Source organism: Anarhichas minor, unplaced genomic scaffold, assembly GCF_050575085.1.
Source record: "Anarhichas minor isolate MPS153535 unplaced genomic scaffold, ASM5057508v1 ptg000033l, whole genome shotgun sequence".
Classification (NCBI taxonomy): Eukaryota; Metazoa; Chordata; class Actinopteri; order Perciformes; family Anarhichadidae; genus Anarhichas; species Anarhichas minor.
The window spans coordinates 12,788,657-12,808,255 of record NW_027466479.1 but is presented as its reverse complement, the minus strand read 5'-3'; the positions used below and the strand labels follow the sequence as shown (position 1 = coordinate 12,808,255).

The 19,599-nt window shown below is 41.9% G+C and overlaps 1 protein-coding gene across 4 annotated transcripts in view; it reads right to left on the bottom strand.

The window, feature by feature from the left end:
- Positions 1-99: 99 nt before the first annotated feature.
- Positions 100-19,599, bottom strand: part of ripor2 (RHO family interacting cell polarization regulator 2) — a 50,675-nt gene continuing 31,175 nt past the window's right edge. For 2 of the 4 annotated variants that reach the window (XM_076106041.1, XM_076106044.1), the window contains exons 4-22: positions 19,348-19,426; positions 18,662-18,685; positions 18,153-18,206; positions 11,946-12,095; positions 11,062-11,125; positions 10,664-10,707; positions 10,347-10,472; positions 9,929-10,077; positions 9,071-9,200; positions 7,117-7,863; positions 6,340-6,524; positions 5,843-6,005; positions 5,592-5,724; positions 5,231-5,392; positions 4,789-4,983; positions 4,358-4,557; positions 4,155-4,238; positions 3,447-3,537; positions 100-2,734 (exon numbers count right to left, since the gene is read on the bottom strand). In XM_076106041.1, the coding sequence (XP_075962156.1) occupies positions 2,634-2,734; positions 3,447-3,537; positions 4,155-4,238; positions 4,358-4,557; positions 4,789-4,983; positions 5,231-5,392; positions 5,592-5,724; positions 5,843-6,005; positions 6,340-6,524; positions 7,117-7,863; positions 9,071-9,200; positions 9,929-10,077; positions 10,347-10,472; positions 10,664-10,707; positions 11,062-11,125; positions 11,946-12,095; positions 18,153-18,206; positions 18,662-18,685; positions 19,348-19,426 (2,881 nt within the window). In that variant the 3' untranslated portion in view covers positions 100-2,633. The remainder of the gene's footprint in view (positions 2,735-3,446; positions 3,538-4,154; positions 4,239-4,357; positions 4,558-4,788; positions 4,984-5,230; positions 5,393-5,591; positions 5,725-5,842; positions 6,006-6,339; positions 6,525-7,116; positions 7,864-9,070; positions 9,201-9,928; positions 10,078-10,346; positions 10,473-10,663; positions 10,708-11,061; positions 11,126-11,945; positions 12,096-18,152; positions 18,207-18,661; positions 18,686-19,347; positions 19,427-19,599) is intronic. The other 2 variants (XM_076106042.1, XM_076106043.1) reach the window with 2 other exon arrangements.

Genomic DNA, 19,599 nt, shown 5'->3' with positions numbered 1-19,599 from the left:
ATAAACACTTGTCTTTGGATATCTGCAAAATCCAAAGTGGAATTTACTTTACATGTATTCCACTTAAATGTAAAACACAAATTCAAAGCTAACAAGTCATTTAACACTTATTTTAAAAATAAACTTTATTGCATCTTTTGATGAGCAGAGGAAATGCTTCCAAACACAATGAAGTGTAGTATGCAACTAAATGGATCAGTACAGAAGCTATTGACCACAAAGATGAATAGAGATCAATTTCAACAAAGTGTACCAAGTTATTCTTAAAACTACTCTCTGCATAAGAGATAATAAGATGTGCACATTTTGACAACTTGTATTTTGTGGTGATTAGGAATTGAACAGCCAATAAATGAACTTGACTTAACACTGGTAAACTGCAAGTTTCTAAAACAAAAGTTCACTCAAAAAAATTCAACAAACACTAAATGAGTGGATGAATTAGATACTTTACCAAAATACTGTAATGCTATTCACATGAAAGAATTAAAGTAACCATTACTTAAAATATGGACCATGTTTTGAAAAAAGGTTTAGAAAAAAAACTGAACCATCTTCAGCTTTTAGTAAGAACTTCACACATTTACAGATATTACAAAAGAAAATATGAATTTCATAAAAATATTACCACTTGCTTTTAATCAATATGGCTTTTGGACTGTGCAGTTAGAACCAAATAACAAGATTCATATATTATGGGTTTGTCCTATTGTGTGCTTTGAAATATAATTCTCATTCTGGCCAAAATGCAAATTGTGTTTTGAAAATACATTCTCCATTATGAATTATTAGCTCTTAGTAAAATTGAAAAATGAATTCGGCCTTTGGTTGCAGTAAATCTTTTAAGTAATAAAGTAACATTTCTAATATATAATGTCCCATTGTGTTCAATACCGTATAGGAAAAAGAAATCTAAGATTTCTAACAGTATAATGATATTGTAATCTTCCCCAAAATAATAATCTAATATAATTCCTTCAAAATAAACTCCAATTAAGCATGAGATCATTCGCATTATAATATAATGGACGTCTTTTTAAACAATATTTCAAAGAGTAGAGACCTGATCCAAAATAGAACATAAATATACATTTCATTTACATAACGTAAACTATTACAGTATAACTCCAAATAATATTAGAATTACAAGGAAATAATAAATAAGATCTATGAACAAATGTGAGTTTTGTCGTTGTGCACTGGCACAAGACTCAGTAGTACAGTTACAGTGAGAAGCGTTGGAATAGTCGGGTCAGTTTTCCCACATTACAGTTAGGATGGAGGGAAATAAAAACTGACCCAAAAAAGAAAAACCTCATTCCGCAGCTTCTCATAAGAATTAGCTCACATACTGTATTAATTTGCAGTTAGCCAAAATGAGGCTTTTACTCAGCCTTAAGTATTCTCCATTCTGTAAAGTTAATGGAGCACAATCCTAAACCAAATCTATTGCCCTGGACTTGCTCTGTACCTGTTAGAAAAAAATATATCAACAAGAGTGTATTGGTGGAAACCTGCCTGCTTTGACCATATCGAGGCTCAAATGGCCAAAGCTGACTTTACCAATCGTCCTCTAATGTCATCTAGGTGCAAAAGGGTCACGTATATACAGAAAAATTGCACTTGTTCAACTGCAAGTATGAGAAAACTGATATAAACTGCTGAGCGAGTCAAACGTGGGCACTGTGCTGACCTGTTCCAGATCTACTCTTCAGGTTTTCCTTTTCCTCCCAATGATCGATAGCTGAGGTCAAAATCTGCTCCTGACTGTAAAACTGCTGTTAAAGTAGCTTTTAAACCACAACATCACATCCTCACATCCTCTTAGAAAGACATTCTCAAATTGTTATTGGTCCTCCCTGCAACACATCGCGCATCTTTCAACTGTACAAGAATCCCTGAAACTCAAAATGGAACATACTAGAAAACAACTTAAAAATATATTCTGAAAACAAGCGCATACATTACACCGGCTGTGTAAAATATGCCACATTTATGCCTCACAACAGTGCAAATCTTTCAAAAGCGCCAGAAAACATTTCTAATGATAGACCGTGATTATACAAAGAACATAGTTGGTATATTGTGTGACACAACTGACTCCGTAACAATCAAGATGATGATTAATCAATGAGTAAATGATGTAAGTGTTGGGTGCGGTGGCTTCTTGAATGAGGTTACGTGAAAGGCGAAGACGCATTGCTCAAATTCTAGTTCCCACAGTCTTTGGAGCAGCTTTGTGTCCAGACAAAAGTGCTCTCCAGTTAAACTCAATGTTTCCGGTCTGCCTGGCTCAGAAAGCAGGGAAAGGAAGAGGTGAAGCGTAGGGGTGTCTGAAAGTGAGGGTGATGGAGAATCGAGGCGTGTAAATGTGTGCGTACAGGAGGGGTATAGGTTGTGTGTCTTCTGTGGTTGATACAAGTTTGTTTGGTGTTAGTTCCTATGAGGAGGCAGTGTTGGTAAGAACAGTGATCTAATGTGGCGACGTAGAGATCCATAAGTCTGTGCAGAAAAGCAGATCAATAAAGTGATCCGTCATTAACAGCCCTGTGAGGTGTAGCTGAGGGAGGAGCAGTGCTGTCCTCGGGCGTGGGGTTGAGATGTCATTTGTGATGCTTTTTGGTGGCGATGGCTCAAAAGGCAGTGGTGACGGCGTTCCCCCGCCGTGTGCCCAGGCGGATGATTTCTCCAGGCACCGTGTCCAGCTGCTCGTACGCCAGTCGCCCCTCCTCACCTGCCACAAACAAAAGGGATCATCTATAAGCACTGTATCCCCCCCCAAGCAGTTTTAAATGATGGCAAATGTTACTTCTGTTTGCAATAGTATCCCTGCAGTCAAAATAGTTCAGCTTCAGGTCAAAATAAAGGCGAGGTATGTAAATCACTGAAAAAATTAACAGCATCCGCTGTCCAGATTTGCCTGAGGACGACTCGGTAGGCCTTTTTTAGGTCAAGCTAAGTTTTAAAGAGGTTTAATCCAACAGAACTATCACGAAAATAAACTTGTTTTGGTATCATACTGTAAAAAACACATTTATATACATCATATTAGTATTTTTATACTTTATGGGGTGTTTTTTTTGGTATTGACGACAATCATATTTCGAAAATGAAATATTGGTATCTTGTTAATAATACACAAAAGATAATATTGGGTAAAAATCCAGCACCTCTTAAATGGTTACAGACTCTCTAAATCTTCCTACACTCGCCAAAACACACAATGAACAAAGTTATAGATGAATATGATATAATGTTTTTCAAATTTTCTGTAGACAATATTGTTATTGTGAATTATTTTGGCCAAAAAAAAATAGTGTAGTGAAAATCTGACATTGTGGCATCCCTAAGTGTAAAATACACTTCAGAGATAATAGAGTGATTTGTAAAAGTGTAGCAAAGACCAAGCTGAGCAACATTTGATTTTCCATAAATGTATTACTTACCAAATGTGAGCAGGGTTTCTATGGCAACATGGCGAAGCTCTTCATCAGCTGAATCACACAGCGCTACCACCGCCTTGATGCTCTCTACTGCCTACAGACGGACAGAAGAGCTCTGTGAAGAGGGCACTTCTCAAAGTACACAGAAGGGCAAAACACCAATGGGCTGATTTGGAATGATTTCCTCGTTCTAATTAGCCATCATAGTACACCACTAATATAACATAGAAACAGATTCAATCCGTACCATGCCGTGAACACTATCTGAATAGAATACCTATATGCCAAATGTAACGTACATTGAAAGAACAATGTTGTTGCTGTGAACATTCCTCATACTGTCCTTGTGCAAAAATGCATTTCAAAGTTCAGCTGTTGCTGATGTTAAACAGTCTCATCGGCCAAATCAAGTGGTTATCTTCGTCCTGGCAATTGGGTGTAGATTTTGTTGCTGGTGTTGCGTCCCAGCAACAAACCTACACGCAACTACCAGGAAGCATCCCTCCACTGAGGCTCAGCATGCAAACACACCGCAACCAACACCTTCCAAAAGAAGACCGTACTTCAGGAAGACACCACTCAACTCAGACTGTTGAAGCTTCATATCAGCTCTTAGAAAGGAAGTTAGCCTCGATTGACACAAACGGAGACCTAAACTAGCTCCCAATCTTCACATTATCACAGTTGTAGATGATGTAATAGGCCACTGACCTGCAGACAGCTGAGAGCGGAACAGGCCGCCCTCTGGCTCTGAACTCCAGCCTCTGACAGTGCCTGGGTGTAGCACTCCACTGCCTGTAGAAACCCACATGAACATTCAAACATGGCTGGTGGCATCTGTCAACACTATTTGAAATGCCGTTTGCCTCCAAACACTCGCATCTCTCAAACACAGTCTCTTTACCACTACTCACTCTGATCCTGAAGTAGCTGTGTGACGCAGAAGAGAGGTAGTTGGCTGCTGCCTTGTTGACCTGAGGGTCCTCTGCAGTGAGCAGGGAGGCCAGGGCCCTCAGGGTGCTGTTTCTAGGCCACAAGGATGACACAGGCACCTCCTCCAGCTCTGCTAGACACCGAGAATAATCCTGACTGCACAGAGCCTCTGCAAACATCTCTAAGGACGACACAGACACATGTCAGAGGTTTAAACATTATATATCGTGTAGAGTGTAAATATAATAGGGGGCTTTTCTGTACACCAGACATGACCTTTTCTTCTGATTGATATCTTTGCAGTTTCTCTTTTGTTTTGAATGACCAATGAATGATTACAGTGGAGGAACTTGCATGACTCAATGGCAGAAAGGTTTTGATCAGTGTTGTGAATGTCACTCCTTTTCCTCACCTTCTCTGGCCAGATGCAGGAGATGCGTCTCCATGTCCAGCACGTCATGCTGTAAGATGTAGCTGTGGAACTGAAACACTGTCAGGACGTCCTGGGAGAGCTCAGCGGCAGTAGGACTCAGTGCCGCCACCAGATAGCTCCTGTCCACCATCTCGCTCACTACGACACCAATCACTGGAGAGAAGAGGAAGGAATCTGAAGTCAGAGAACATTGTTTTGAGTCAACTGGAATGACATTTGCATTGTATGGATCTATTAAATACCAACTCTTACCAGCTACTATGATCAAATTTTCCCTTTTTTAAAACCAAAATAGTGACTCAGGTGAAACCTAACAGTAATTAAAAACACAGGAACAAGACCGTGTTGCAAACAAACAAAACATTTAATTTGAAGTGCAACCTTTGGTCTGTTTGCAGAAAGATAATAGGGATGATCCAACCTGTGTCAGCGCTGTGTGGGTGTCTCTCCTGCAGCACTGCGGTGTAGCGCTGGTTCATGTATTTGAACACTCTGTCCAGTGTGGTGTGGAAAAGTCCGGCCGACCCGCTGCACTCGGACCACAGAGTCATCAGCTGTGGGCGATCTGCGAGGCCCGGGAGAACTGAGAAAGAAAAGGACAAAACAGACGGTCAAACGCTGCAACCCTCAAACTCAAACCTTTCTGTTGCACGGTAATAATCTTTCATAGAAGACTTAAATTATAAAACATAAATTGCTGCAAGATGACTACTCTTGAGATACAATGTTAAAACACATACAACACAATTCAAGCTAACTGGTTTTCACTTTTCAGTACCTACCGTCTGCAGAAGATGTAATTACTTCCAGTTTGTCAACACTGAGCTCTGCTAGTTCTTCTAACAGCTGAGTCTGTCCGGACAGTTTGAGGAGAAGACTGCGACGCTGCCACACACCTACCCCACTGGTCAACAACTGTCATTACAGGAAGAAGCAAAAGGCATGTTGCAGTAAACTGTTAATGTCAAATATGACTATCCATTTATCCTTCATACTCCCAAAAAATGATCTCAGATGTCATTGAGAGCCCTACCTGTATGAGGTGATTACAGTACTGCAGGTGGATGACGATAGCAACGTCCAGGTTCTCGTTTCCAGTGGTGAGCGGCAGGGGGCTTCCTGCCACGCTGTTGCCCACCCCGGTGTCCTCTGTCAGGGCTTCACTCAGGTGTCCTCTGGCTTCTGGGTGCTGGCTACTGAGAGGCGCATATCCAGAGTCACCAACAGTGATCTACTGTACTTATATTAAATGGTTTTCAATCAGGTGATGCTTTGACGCAAGACAATTCTGATTTTCTGTCCTCGCATGAATGAATAGCTGAGCATGAACGGACTTAAAACCAAGCACCAGGAACTTGTATCCTACTTCATCTCGAACTGTGGTTTTTGGTATGCGATACCTTAACAACAGCCTTTTATTTGAACTTTTAGTGCAGATGATTCTACACAGCAGTTAAACGCCATGAAACAATGCCAACATTGACCTAGCGTCAATGTCAGAGTGCCTCCGTACGTACGGCTCCCACTTACCCGATCCTTTCTCCGTCTGTATCGAAAAGCGGAGATCTCTGTGGGGGGGTACTGAGAACGGCATTATCGTCTCCGGTATCCTCGTCATCAAAGTCGGAGGTGTTGAGGAAGTCAAAACTCTCCAGGGCACTCTCTACTGTCAGACTGAGGCTGGATGATCGGCTCCTGTGACCCGGGAGACGGCACTGTGAAGAAGAAGGGAGGACATAGTGGGTCAACAAATCATGTTACAGTCCAGTCTAGTTACTCAAGTACTCAAATTACTTTTTACAAGTAATAAGTCACTAAACTTGTTACTTTCAATTTAAGTAGTCATCAATCTTTTTTCTTCTTCTTCTTCCTAACAAACTTTCTGATTTATTTGTATTGTCATTAGAGAGTAGATGTTTTCTAAATATACTGACAGTGGGTCAGAAGCACTACGGAGGACTTCAAAATAAGTCTTCAAAATAAAAGTCCCAAGTACAGTGGAAGGTCTGTTGTTGTCTGTTACAAGACGACACATTAAGTTTTCCAAATATTACCCAAACCAATTTTACACTTTTATATGTTCTGATATTTAGTCCTCACTCATTTTGCATGCCTTTTTTTTCTTGTTTGATTGATGAGGATGTTTACGATTTAAGGATTGTGTAATGTAATTAGTTACTATTGTGGACCAAATATAAAAACATTTGCTTGGAAGGAACATTCCCTGAAACTACTATATTTCTCTTTCCCATATTAGATATTGTGCAAATATAAATTAGAAGGGGAGACAGAGAAGGGTTCAGTCACCTTGAGTAAGTCCTCCAGACGCATCACTTCCTGCTCCAGGTCCTGCAGCTCTCGGCAGCGGTGATTCAGAGACTCCAGCCTCATCAGCAGGCTTTGGATGGCCTCCTCCAGGCTGCTCTCCAGGAAAGCCCTGCTCCCCTCTCCTGCCCAGCTCAGACTTCCCCCTCCATCTGCAGAGCTTTCACCTGGCGGCACAATGTCCGAAGACGTCAGCCTCTTCACAAGCTGCCTGGTCAGGCTGCCCGCTTCCTCTGTGTCCAGCTCCACAGGCTTCATTTCGTCAGTGTGGTCTAAGAAAACATCCTCTGGAGCCACTGTAGACAGGTGGCCGTCAGAGCAGAGGGACGCGGCAGCCGAACCACAGTTGGAGCTAGAATTTCGCTGGGACTCCGTGCGCTCCCACTCAGAGTCCTCTGCCACCTCGGCTTCGTCACTGGCGAGGCTGGCACTAGTGCCCCTACTTCCTCTACTACCCGTCTCCCCATCTTCTTCGTACTCCTCCTCTTCCTCTTCTTCCACTAAATGCTCCTCAGCGATGGAGTCCTCCCTTGTTGGGAGGATTTGTGTAGGTGACGGGTCCATTTCTGGAGGGGTGACTGTGATCTCAGGGTTGGACTGGCTTGTGGAGTGGGAGCTCGGTGCGGGGCTGGGCATGGAACCAGAGGTGTCCGAAAAGGTGAAGGAGAGACGCTTACACTCGGCCACACCGCAGCCCCCGTTCTCAAAGACATCATCTGGTAAAGTGGACTGAAAGAAGAGACAGAGCAGTAAATATGTGGAACAGAAACGGTGGAAGATCAAAGCTACAGTTGGTAAGTTTAATAATGCTCCAGCCGATGGAATCTTGTAAATCCCATCAGGAGCACTAAAAGGAGGCAGAGGAACCTAATTGTTTCACATAACATCTATCTCGTGTTCTACTGTCAGGATACAGTGAAAATTTGAGCAAATATGATAAAAAATATTTGTAATTAAAGATACCAACTGTAGCTTTAAGAGTGAGATAAAGCTTGAAATCAGTGCATGTAAGATGAAAAAGTACAAGAGAAAGCCCTCAAGTGGAAAAAGAGATGGCAGACATACTGTACTTAAAACATCCACTTTAACTCTCTTCTTTCTAAATTCTTATGAGAGAATCTGTTCAACCAAGACAGAATCACAGTAAGCTAAATATGAATAGAAAAACAACACAAGAGCACGTGCAAATAAACATGCAAAAAGCCACACATTGCATTCTGCAGCTCACAGAAAAGGACTGGACAAGCCCAAGTGCGTGTCCACACCAGCAGAGGAACACAGTGCATCCCCATCATGTCATTGAGGTAGGGGGCACGCAACACACTCACATAGACCTCCAGACTGGATTTGGGCCTTGGCCGGAGTGAGGCCAGGTCACCAAACGAGCGACTGAGCCTTAACTTCTCTAGCAGGGTGTCTCGGAGCATGTGGAGGAAGGAGAGGCGCTGGCGCTCCACGGGATATGGCCGCCACTTCTTCACACAATGCACGCAGGCAAGTAGGACAAGGTGTTGGGTATTTGCGTGAGGGCAGGGGAGTGAGATGCAAGAGGGATGGATAAACATGTAGTGGGACAGAGTGTGGGTAAGGGGTTTTGATGTGGAAATGCAAAGGAGAGGAGGATAGCAGGGAAATGGGTGAGGGTTAGTTTAGGGGTAGCACTGGCGTTGCTCACATTAGCATGATGCATCAACAGAAAAAAATGTTTGCAATATCATGGGGCCATGATAAGATATGCACAGGGTGTAGACAGGTTAGTGTGCTGGCACTATGGAGGTGTAAAAGACAAAAGGCATCTCTTTCACCACAACTGAGCCCGTTATAAGCCTAAAACACACAATGTTCAGAGGTTTTTCTAGTCTGTTCTCAGCTCTACAAACACTACTGTTTCCCACCACACTAATGAAGCTGAAGGAGGTTTGTGTGTTGGACTCACAAAGAAGGAGGTGTCCTGGAAAGTGGGGGTCTCCGGCGTGCCCTGGCTGTAGACCGACACTCGTCTCTGGAGTGCTGTGGCTTTGCTCAAGTTACCAGACGACAAAGACAGGTCCTCGACATCGAAGGGGCTTAAGGGGGGGGGGATCAAAACACGACTCTTATTATGATTTCTCTATGCCTACCTACATGTACTGTATACATGATCTCATTCACTTGGTTTTATCACAGAGGTTTATTTTGTTTAGTTAACGTCCGTAATGACTATGTTTCTCCACCAGATGGCAGAAAACCACAACTAATGTAGATTGAATTTAAAGCAACCACACTAATAACAGTTACTGTAGGTGTTTACTGTGGTAACTCAACACAAGCCAGTGATTAACATACTGATGGTACCATACTGATGAGTTGCACGATTGTGAGATAAATTCATAGTGTTGAGATGCTCTGTAGAAATACACGGCTGAAACACTGCAACCTCAACATTTATCCCCGTCATAAACTGAAAACAAAGTATACTCACCCTAATGAAATTTCATTCAAACTTTAGTGTACTGAGCATGCAATTTAATTAAATGAATCCCATGAAATAATAACAAAATCATCAGGTAATCTTAGATTGTATCTATCTCAATATCTATTATGTAGTCTCTCATTATGCACTGCACTTTCATACACACGATATCTAACCTTTTGTTGGCTCAAGTGAAACTATCCTGCTGAAGTTTCCCCTTAAGGAATATAAAGTAACAAACTTATTGAACAAAAAAACAACTACACAACACACTGATATAGCAAACCATGATGAATAACATAAAAAAGCAACTGCTCGCTGTACGTATACGAGTCAACTTACTACCACGTGACCTCCAGGTTGAGTTTGATGGTCCCCAGGTCGTTAACGTCCACAGCCACCACCTGAGGCATGGCAGTAAACAGCTCCTTGGTCTCACAGATCACGCTGCCCACCAGCATGTGAGAGGCCAGGCCCTTCAGCTCCGTCACCTGATTGAAGCCAAAGAGATTTATTTACAACTCAGGTCAAGAAAATGACAATGCAGGTTCTTCTGATTGTTGAATTGTTTTCTTACACCCGCTGTTATTCAATATGGTCATGACCTGTCAGAATAATCACCAATCTGTCCTGGATATTATTATTGAAAACAAACGTACACATGAGCTGAACGCCTGATTTCTACATCGTTCTTTTCTTTACCCTGCGCCGTGTTGATTGACTGAAGTACAAAGCTAGTTTATCCGGATTTCTTCAGTACCTTGATGTTGATGAGGTCGGTGATGAGAGGCATGAAGACCATCTCGTCTCCATCCCAACTCTGTCTGGAGTTCACTTCAATTCTTCCCTTCAACTTCCAGCGCTGGCGACCGTACCGCATATAGATCTGAAGGAAGGAAAGGATGGGAAGGCAGTGTAAAGAAAGAAAGAAGTAAGCCTGAAGCCTTTTGATATTCCATCACTTCATTCTGCTGGAAAATGCCAAACTTAGTTCTTCACTTGAACTTAAAGTAATAATTGTCCTGTCCCAACTCTTAACTAACATCCCCGTGTTACATTAAAAATAGAAGATCTTGCCTCATACTGGTCTCCAGGACAGAGCCTCGCAAAGCCTGCCAAACCTGTCAGAGGGAGGATATTGATTTAAAAACAGGATATGGGGGGAAAAAGCCAAGCCAAGTAACCCGTTTGTTTTAAGGTGACTTTAGTATTTAGCAGGTTACAATGTCAGTGTCTTCATTACAGTATACCAAGGCCTTAATGGACATCATAATCAAAAAGCTGTGGCCGTTTCTGTTACAGCATAAGAACTTTTCCTACATGCTCAATACAGTATGTAGGTGGTGTAGTGAATATAGCACAATTACTTGTCAGTTCATCGTGAAAAACATTCTTGTAAACATCAGTGGATTAATGCCTCTCATTTCAGAAATCAACATCGGTATGCGAGTGGGTTTACTTGTCATTTTTCTCACCTTTCATTTTGATATGAAACTCCCCGAGCAGGTTCTCCAGTTCGCTCTCAAACGTGCTCATGTTCTGGAGATGAGATAGATGACACTAATCACATAAACAGCCCTTTGTTACACAAGACAAGAACAATAGTAATCAAGTTATCTCGACAGACTTTGACAAAGACAGTCAACACTAAACTGCAGAGGAGTCAGGACGGCTGGTGTAAGCCCTCTGGACAGGTGATGACAGGTGTGTGTGTGTGTTATTAGGGTTTAAAGGTTGTTTTGTAAGTAGGCAACAATACATGTCAGTGTAAGCAGTAACCTGTAATAGATATTAAAGGGTGTTGTCAGCCATGAGCAAATGTTTAATGTATATTGTTATATTTTTGTACGTGCATTTCAGATTAATCATATTTGTTGAAAATCTCTTTACATCCTGAAGGCAATCAATAATTCAAATTGTCTGACAAAAAAGGAAAAAAAACCAGCATGTGTGGATGTCGCTCTAATGAGCTTGTCCAATCATTTTTATTCAGAATGTAATGATTCGACGGGCTATCTGCCTGCCTGCACGTATTCTGCCCGTGCATTCGTTGATCGTCACCGGAGTCTTACTATCGCTGTGAGAAGTACCAATAACCATGTTCGTTCTTTACGTTCATAATGATCATTTTGAGGGAGTGGGTTTGGAGGGAGGCTTGAAAGGACAGGCTGTGTCAGCGTTGCCAACTTGAATAAGGGACATAAGTAGCTTGTGCTTCTTGCTACTTTCATCGGAAAAGAGTTGGCAACACCGGGCTGATTTTTCCTAGCTTCAAGAAGCGTTTTCGCGCAAAACTCCTCAGAAGAATTTGCTGCTTCTTGCTTCCTCAAACACTGAAGAACATGATCTATGCCAGTACCTCAGAGTACTCCTTATAGCGGCGGTTGACCTCTGCGATGCTCTCCTTGGTGCCTTTAGTGGAGGGCGAGGAGGAGAAGGCCTGCTTCATCCGGCTGGCACCGTCCCTCAGACGGCTCTGGATGCAGAAGGCCTCATACAGCTCGTCCACCTGAAAGCACACGGAGTCCCTCCATCTTTAATAAATGTTCCACGGGGACAAGCATGCATTTGTACACATGCAAACTTTCACGTTCATTAGTTTGCACACACACACACATACACACACACACACACACACACGAAAGAGAAACTTCAGCACTAATGAAAGGACGTGAGTCTTTGAAGTTTGAAACCCTTCAATACGTTATACATCAAAACATCCTTGGGCAGGAGGCAAACTCCCCAAAAAACTTCCAACTACCATCTAAATTATTCTGGATGTGTTCACATCTCACTGGGAGTCATTCAAGGATGCCCAACACAGCTTTAGGCTTGAGCAGTAGCCAGTAACATTTGTCAACGGGTCTTCAACAACAGCAAAAAATAGGCATTATTGAGAATGAAAAAAAAAGGTCTAAATAACAGGATAAAATGTGACTAAGAAGATTCTTTTACAATGTTCATATTCTGGAACAAAGTAAGAGACTGCAAATGTAGAATCAATGAAAGGCTTGATAGGAAAATAAATTGAGACAGATTTAGACAGGACAGTTATCAATTGAGACAAGACAGGGACAGGCAGATACACCGAGTAGAAGAGAGTCCTCAACTGAGCAGATACAGCTGGTATGCATCAGTGTAACTGTACTGCGCGACCCCAGTGGGACACTCCCAATGCGGGGGAACAACAGACGGCGTTTAGAGCTCATTTGGAGACGTCTGTCTGACTTCAGTTTGCAGCACCAGCCTGATCAAACCCAAACCCACAGGGAGAAGGAACGACTCCGTCAACATCCTGCTGCCTTACTGAGGGCTGAAATTGTGGAGTTTTAACTGGAATTAAATCATCAAAATGAGATGATGTAGCCACAGCAGTAATGGTTGTATTGAGCCCAATGGTGAAACAGAGGTGATGAAGCTCGTTTGGTCTGAACTCTGTAGGCCACATTCCTCATTTTAACAAGGTACTTTTAGAATTATTAAAAAGTACATTAAGTATTTATTTATTTAGATTTTCAATTTTGTCTTCTCTTTATTTTAGCATATTTCCAGATTTCCCCCCCAAAAAAATTGCATCAAGGTGGAAAGCCAGATATGTCGTTTAGAACCAGATGTGAACCTCATGGTTGTGCGAGTGGAAAAGTCAGGGGATCACCAAAATCGGCAGGATTCATCCTCAGGGCATCATGACATCAATCTTATGGTAATCCATTTTAAATTCATGTTTTTATTTGCTGAGTCACTCAAAGTTATTTCTCCCTGAAACCACAACTCAGTCCAGATTGTCAGCATCCTGTCTGTCTGATTTCCTGCCTTCCCAAAGTCACATATGATCGAGTGGCAGCCGGGCAAACCAAAACACCTCTGGTGAGCCTCATCAAAGGGAAATATTTCAGCCTGCCTGACTAGAGTGCTAAAATATTGATGCCTCGCGCTCTTTATGGCACTCATTAGGGAGAAGCGGTAGAAAATGGGCCATTCTGGCTCCTGCCATCCTAACAGCTTCTCTGAGTGTTTGTCTGTGTGTCTTTGGGTCTCAACCATGCACTGCCAGCATGTTTGTGTGAGCAAACCCTGTGTATGTGGACATGTTTACATGTGTACAGACAGCATGTTGTTCTTGTTTGATAGTTTATGTTTGATGGTAGGAAGTGAAAGTGGGATGTTTGTGCCCGACAACATCATACTTACTTATCTGGGCACAAATACAGGCGGCACCCCAATCCCACCATCTCCGCCTCAAACCAACCAGCCCCCCTCAGCACCCCCACCCACGACTGGGACCCAGCCCCGTCTGTCTGTCTGTCTGTGGTATGTGGTGTATGCGGCGGGGCTGCAGCAGCTGAGCTGAGCCAGCTATAAAATAACCTCCAACCACAACTGTTATTCTCAGCTCTCAATTCAGAGCCATCAATCGACAGCTTTAAAACTTGTTCGTTTACAACAAAACAAGGAAAAACATGAGACGCAAACTCTATTTTTAGTTTAGCTGAGCTAAAAAAATAAAAAATAAATTTAAAAAACACGATTCATACGTCCAGAACTTTTGCACTGATTAAGTCAAGAAATACTACATTATTGTACTCACACAAATGAGTAGACATCTACAAAGAGGTTATTCATTTGGGTAAAATGATGTGTCACAATTATGGGCCTTCACAAACTGGGGCTGATGAATAGCCTTCATTGTTCTCTGGCAATCAGTAATCATATCATTATAAGCTAATTAAGCTCCTTTGTGTCCCTTGCTGCCTTCAAGGAAATGTCCTTGTGAAGGTCAGCCAAGCTGCACTCCAGAGGACGGCAGTCAGCAGATTGCTGCACCTCGGGCACATTTCACCCCAGAACAAAAAGAAACATAAAAAGGCAAAACACAAACAAAGACAAGACAGAAACCTCAACACAGGCAGATGAATAAAACATCTTATACAACATATAATACATGTCTAGTACAGGTATGCCATGTCTGGCAGACACTTCTTTTCAAGCTGTTGTCTTTTTGTTTTAGTGAAGAAATTGTTCAGATGGATCTAAAAAGAAACGCAGTAACATCATCAAACAAACAAAAAAAAAAAAAAAAAGATTAGAAAATTAATTAGGAACAATTTAAATAATCAGTTAATGGTTTCAGTCACATTATCGGTAAAGCAACAAAAACAGTCCTCTAGTCTATTGGACACAGAGTCCCTGTATTAATTACAGCCATGACAAAACCTGAGACCCAGTGAAGGATTACGGGAAAATCTTTATTGGGGAATCAATTATGCCCAGGGTGAGGATAATATTGTGTCCACATTTATGAAGGGTGAAGTATCCATTTTGACTTCTTATTTTAGGTCCCTCCCGAGCTAATCCTTGTAAAATCGCTATATAATAACACTTGTTTGGTGGAGTTCAATTTGGTGGGCTTTTATGAACATCATTTGGAGTTATAAGGGATTGTCTGTGTATTGACTGTATATCTGACTTTAAACTGTGGGATTTTAAATATGAGCAGTGAATCTTTAGGATATAGCAGGAATCCTCTTAAGATATGGCCATTATCCTGGATTGTGGGATTTGACGCGCACACATATATATACACACACGCTTTCTGCCAGAGGGCGAGTGATTATAAGTAGATTAAAACAGGCGGGCCGCATCAAACAGCATCAAACACACAAGCCCGTCTCTGGAGAACTGTGTGTGTGTGTGTGTGTGTGTGTGTGTGTGTGTGTGTGTGTGTGTGTGTGTGTGTGTGTGTGTGTGTGGCTAGATTAGCATTCAAGGGAAGAAGAGAAAGCAAAAAGGCCCAACATTAAAAATAATCACATGCAAAGTATTTATACTCATTCTGGATTGAATTTGGCACGATTAACACACTTTCTCTCTCTCTCTCCTGGGGAAAGAGGAGGTGCCTGGCAGCTGCTCTTCTCACCTTCAATCTCTGTCACTCATCTCCTTAATGATGCCCTGCTGAAACTAGTAACCAACACACACGCACACACACACAATAGACCCCATCCCATGCAGGACATCATAGGGGTTGGATTGGGCCACCTGCTTCTTCCATGTGTGCCAATTACTGCTCGGACATCTGCAGGCAGCCAGCAGCACGAGCAGGAACAAAAGACCGGGCTGATGTGAGTCACACACACACACACACACACACTTAACAACTTGCTGATGGATGATTGCTGTCCTGCACAAAGAGGGACACCTGAGCACAAACACTGACAAACACGTACACACTTACTGTAGCTCAAAGCTGCTGAATAAAGACAATTAATTAAAGACATTTTTCTTGTCTTGTTCTGAGATGAGGTAAAGTACACAAGCTGCATTTTTCTGGCTCCAGTTTTAAATCATACTACCTGCCGATGTTTTGTTGAATGATGTTTATGTTTAAGACACTAAAATATACTCCTTTTAATGACGAAATACTAACAGACTTGTTATCTAACGTTCACCTACACACACTCATTTCCGTATTAGCATATTGCTCTACTGAGGGAGCAATTTCTATCTCTGAGGTACTCATCACTCTGATGGTACAAGTATAAGAAAATATAAAGTTGATGGTAGTTCCTCCTTTTCTTTACAGGCCAATCAGCACCCTCGCTCTCCAACAAAACATGTACTTTATGTTTACATCTTGTAGGCATGGCTGGGCCAATTAGTGAGCTAAAAGGTTCATAATGCTTGACATGATGTTTTTGTGGTAGGTTGGTTCTCTTCGCTGGACATTCAGCAAATGATCTCACTCAATAGCCTTCTGCTGAAACGACTTTAAAGTTGCATCTTTTTTCTTCTGTTAGAAAAGTAAAAGAACATCTGCTACACTGAACAGCTTCTTACAGTCAAATAACAGTGAATCATAGAGTGTTGTACAGTAACGCCAGGGGAGAAACTAGAAGCGACAATGACAAACGATAACGACAAAGAATTTGCGAAAATGTGTTACATGTACACCATTTCATTTCCAGTCAATAACCTGCAGAAAGTCAGAGAGTCGATAAAAAGACAAGGGTTTGGCAAAGGAGCACTGGTACATATTTAGACTGAGCGAGCACAGGGCTGTGCTAGATTTAACTTGCTTTTTAGTTACGCTTTGGCTTTTGAGGCTTTTTATTTTGCCTGACAAGATAAATCAGTCGCTTCAAATATTTACAAGTGCATTCAAATCTATTTTTGCACAGAGCATAAAAGAACAGAAGAGCTTCAGAGTAATGCTGGATGCTAAGTAGAAGGGCTTTGAGTGTGTGTTTTGTTTCAACTGCATCCTGTGACAACCTCACAAGACAGAACAAGCATTGTATCTGTTTGTGTTTTTCTCTTTGTCATCAAGGCCAAAGTGGAGATACATCTCCTGAGTTTCTAAGACAACATCACAACATTTAAATGACTCATCAGACCCCTTTTTCTATATTCCCTCTATCTCCCTCCTCTCATTCTTCTTCTTTAAAGGACCCTGACAATCACGTCTCACTGCAGCCCACCAACTGACCTGACCCAGAATCACTGCCGTCTTCAACTCTACAAATCTGTCTCTTTGTCTTCTGTCGTATTGTTCTGGACACGTGCTTGCTGTTGGACATCTGAAGGTGAGTTTTTCCAAGTCTGTCAGGACTTATGTGAACATGAATGTTAAGGTCACCCAATAGCTGGCTCCTCAGGACTACAAAGGCTTCGTTTTTCGGGTAACCATAGTTCCCTTCGGAGCTGCACTGTCGTTTGGGTGTGTGTGTGTGTGTGTATTGCGATTGCCTGCTGTTACATCTGATTTGACGCACAGCGAGGGAGACTATTACAGGACTACAAAGCAGGGATGTGGATGTGCTGTCACCTTGCAGGGGATTAATGTCCCAAATAGGCAACCAGGGAGGAGACTACAAAGGAAGATACAGGAAAAAAAGTTTCCCGAGCCAGAGACCTCAACCATCAAAACAGCTGGAAACGTCCATAATGCATCAACACATGAACCAGAAAAGAGCAGGAGTACCACCCTAACCTGGCAGCAAAAATCCTTCCTGAAGCCAACTTGACAAAGTCAGTGAAGCGCGGAGTAAAAACTCAACACCAACCAGCAGGAAGGGAGGAAATTATGAGTTTATCAGAATGACAAATTCTTAATTTGGTTTCTTGCTGGGAGTTAGATGAGGAAGACTGACACCATATGAAGCAACAGCCCCCACCTGCTTATCTTAGCTTAGCATGAAGACTGGAAACGGGGGGAATGAGCTAAGTCATGCTGTGCTAAGCTAACCAGCTGCTGGATGTAGCTGTTGCGAGTGGTATTGATCTTCTGATCAAACAATAAAGAAAGCAAATTAACACATTTCCCAAAATGTCAAACTATTGAAGAGTATTGTGGTTTCCTGAGTGACTGTGTTGTTGTTATGTGGAGAGGCTTAAAGTGAAAGGAGGTATTGAGATACGAAATCTTAACCAGCACCTGATGGATGCTTTCCAAGTATACCACACAAACGCAGAAAACAAATCTGACTAAAGACTCGGAACCCGAAACAACTTGTGATGGATACATTTTAAGCATTATCTGATATCAATCCCTCACATCAGTTCTTACCTTGCTCATGTGAAACTCCAGGCGTCTCATGTACCTTTCGATGGTTTTGATTTGCTGCAGAAAGACAGACACAGCACAATCATTTACTAGTGTCCACATCTGGTTTAAAGCTGTAAACATAATGATTCGTTTGTCCACACTACATGACATAATGAGAAAAGAGATTTAAGATCATTCGTGAAAATGAAATGTTTGTCACAGATTAGCAAAGTGTTTATCTAAATGTTTTTACCTGAAAATATCTCAGTTAATCCCTCTCAAGCGGTTTCTCCTGTCCCATCACACACTTGCTCTCTCTTTCATCATTTTCCCTGCATTATTCCTCAATCCCTTCAGCTCCTCACTCCTCCACTCTGTCCTTTCTCCCTCATTTCGTCTGCTTTTAGCAGTTTTTCCCCCCTTCCTTCGTCTCTTTTTATGTATTTATTTTTTTTACATCAAAGATTCCCCCCTGCACACGCCAAACTTGGAGCAGTTGTTACAGCAGACCCTCCCCTCCATCAACTCACCTTGTCAATATCGTAGAGCACTCCCTGGAGAGAAGAAACACACACAGAGAGACACAAAAACACACACACAAAATCACAGTTAGTACAGAAGGTAGAGCTGAAGCTGCTTAATAAAATGCAAAGCCGACTATAGTTGTCTCGCATCAAAAAAGATCCTGTTAAACACTCTTTCCACTGTCAGCCTTGAATCTGTATGCGTACAATATGTACGTGTGTGTGTGTGTGTGTGTGTGTGCGTGCGTGAGAGTCACTGTATACATTGTAGCAAATCAAAATGTGTTCACCATGTGTGAATATGTGATGTTTAAGTCGATGGATTAATATTGTATTGTATTGAGATCTGAAGTGATCACAGCTGCCAAAACTTTTGTTGTTGTCTTTCTGATTTTCGTGGGATAAAAGCAACAGTAGTTATACATGATGGAAAAACTGATTTTGGCCTTTATAGAAATAGTTTCGACAAAGCCAGGCTTGCTGTTTCTCTGTCTTCAGTCTTTATGTTAAGCCGTGCTAAGTGCCTCCTGGCTTTAACATTCACAGTACAGCCACGAGAGTCTTGTTGATGTTCTCATCGAACTCTTTACCAGAAAGTGAAAAGGCATATCTCCTGAAACGTCCTTTAAGATGTGGGTAAGGCAGGACTACACTGCTGCTTGTGTGTAATATAATGGACGGTAGCTTCTCACCAGACGAGAGTTTCTCTTCATGTCTTTCATCAGACACATGAGTTTGTCCAGTTCTGTTTGATGAACTTCAAGATACTCACTACGGGACAATAAAGGGAAAAGGTTTAATACAAATTCAAGCAGATGGAACTTTGTCAATCTCTGCGATGTAAATCAGTGTCTGTATAAAATTACGGCAATACAAACACGTGGGTACATAAACATCTGTGCAGTTATTCAAATAAATGCGGCAGAAAAAAACAGGCTGTACAT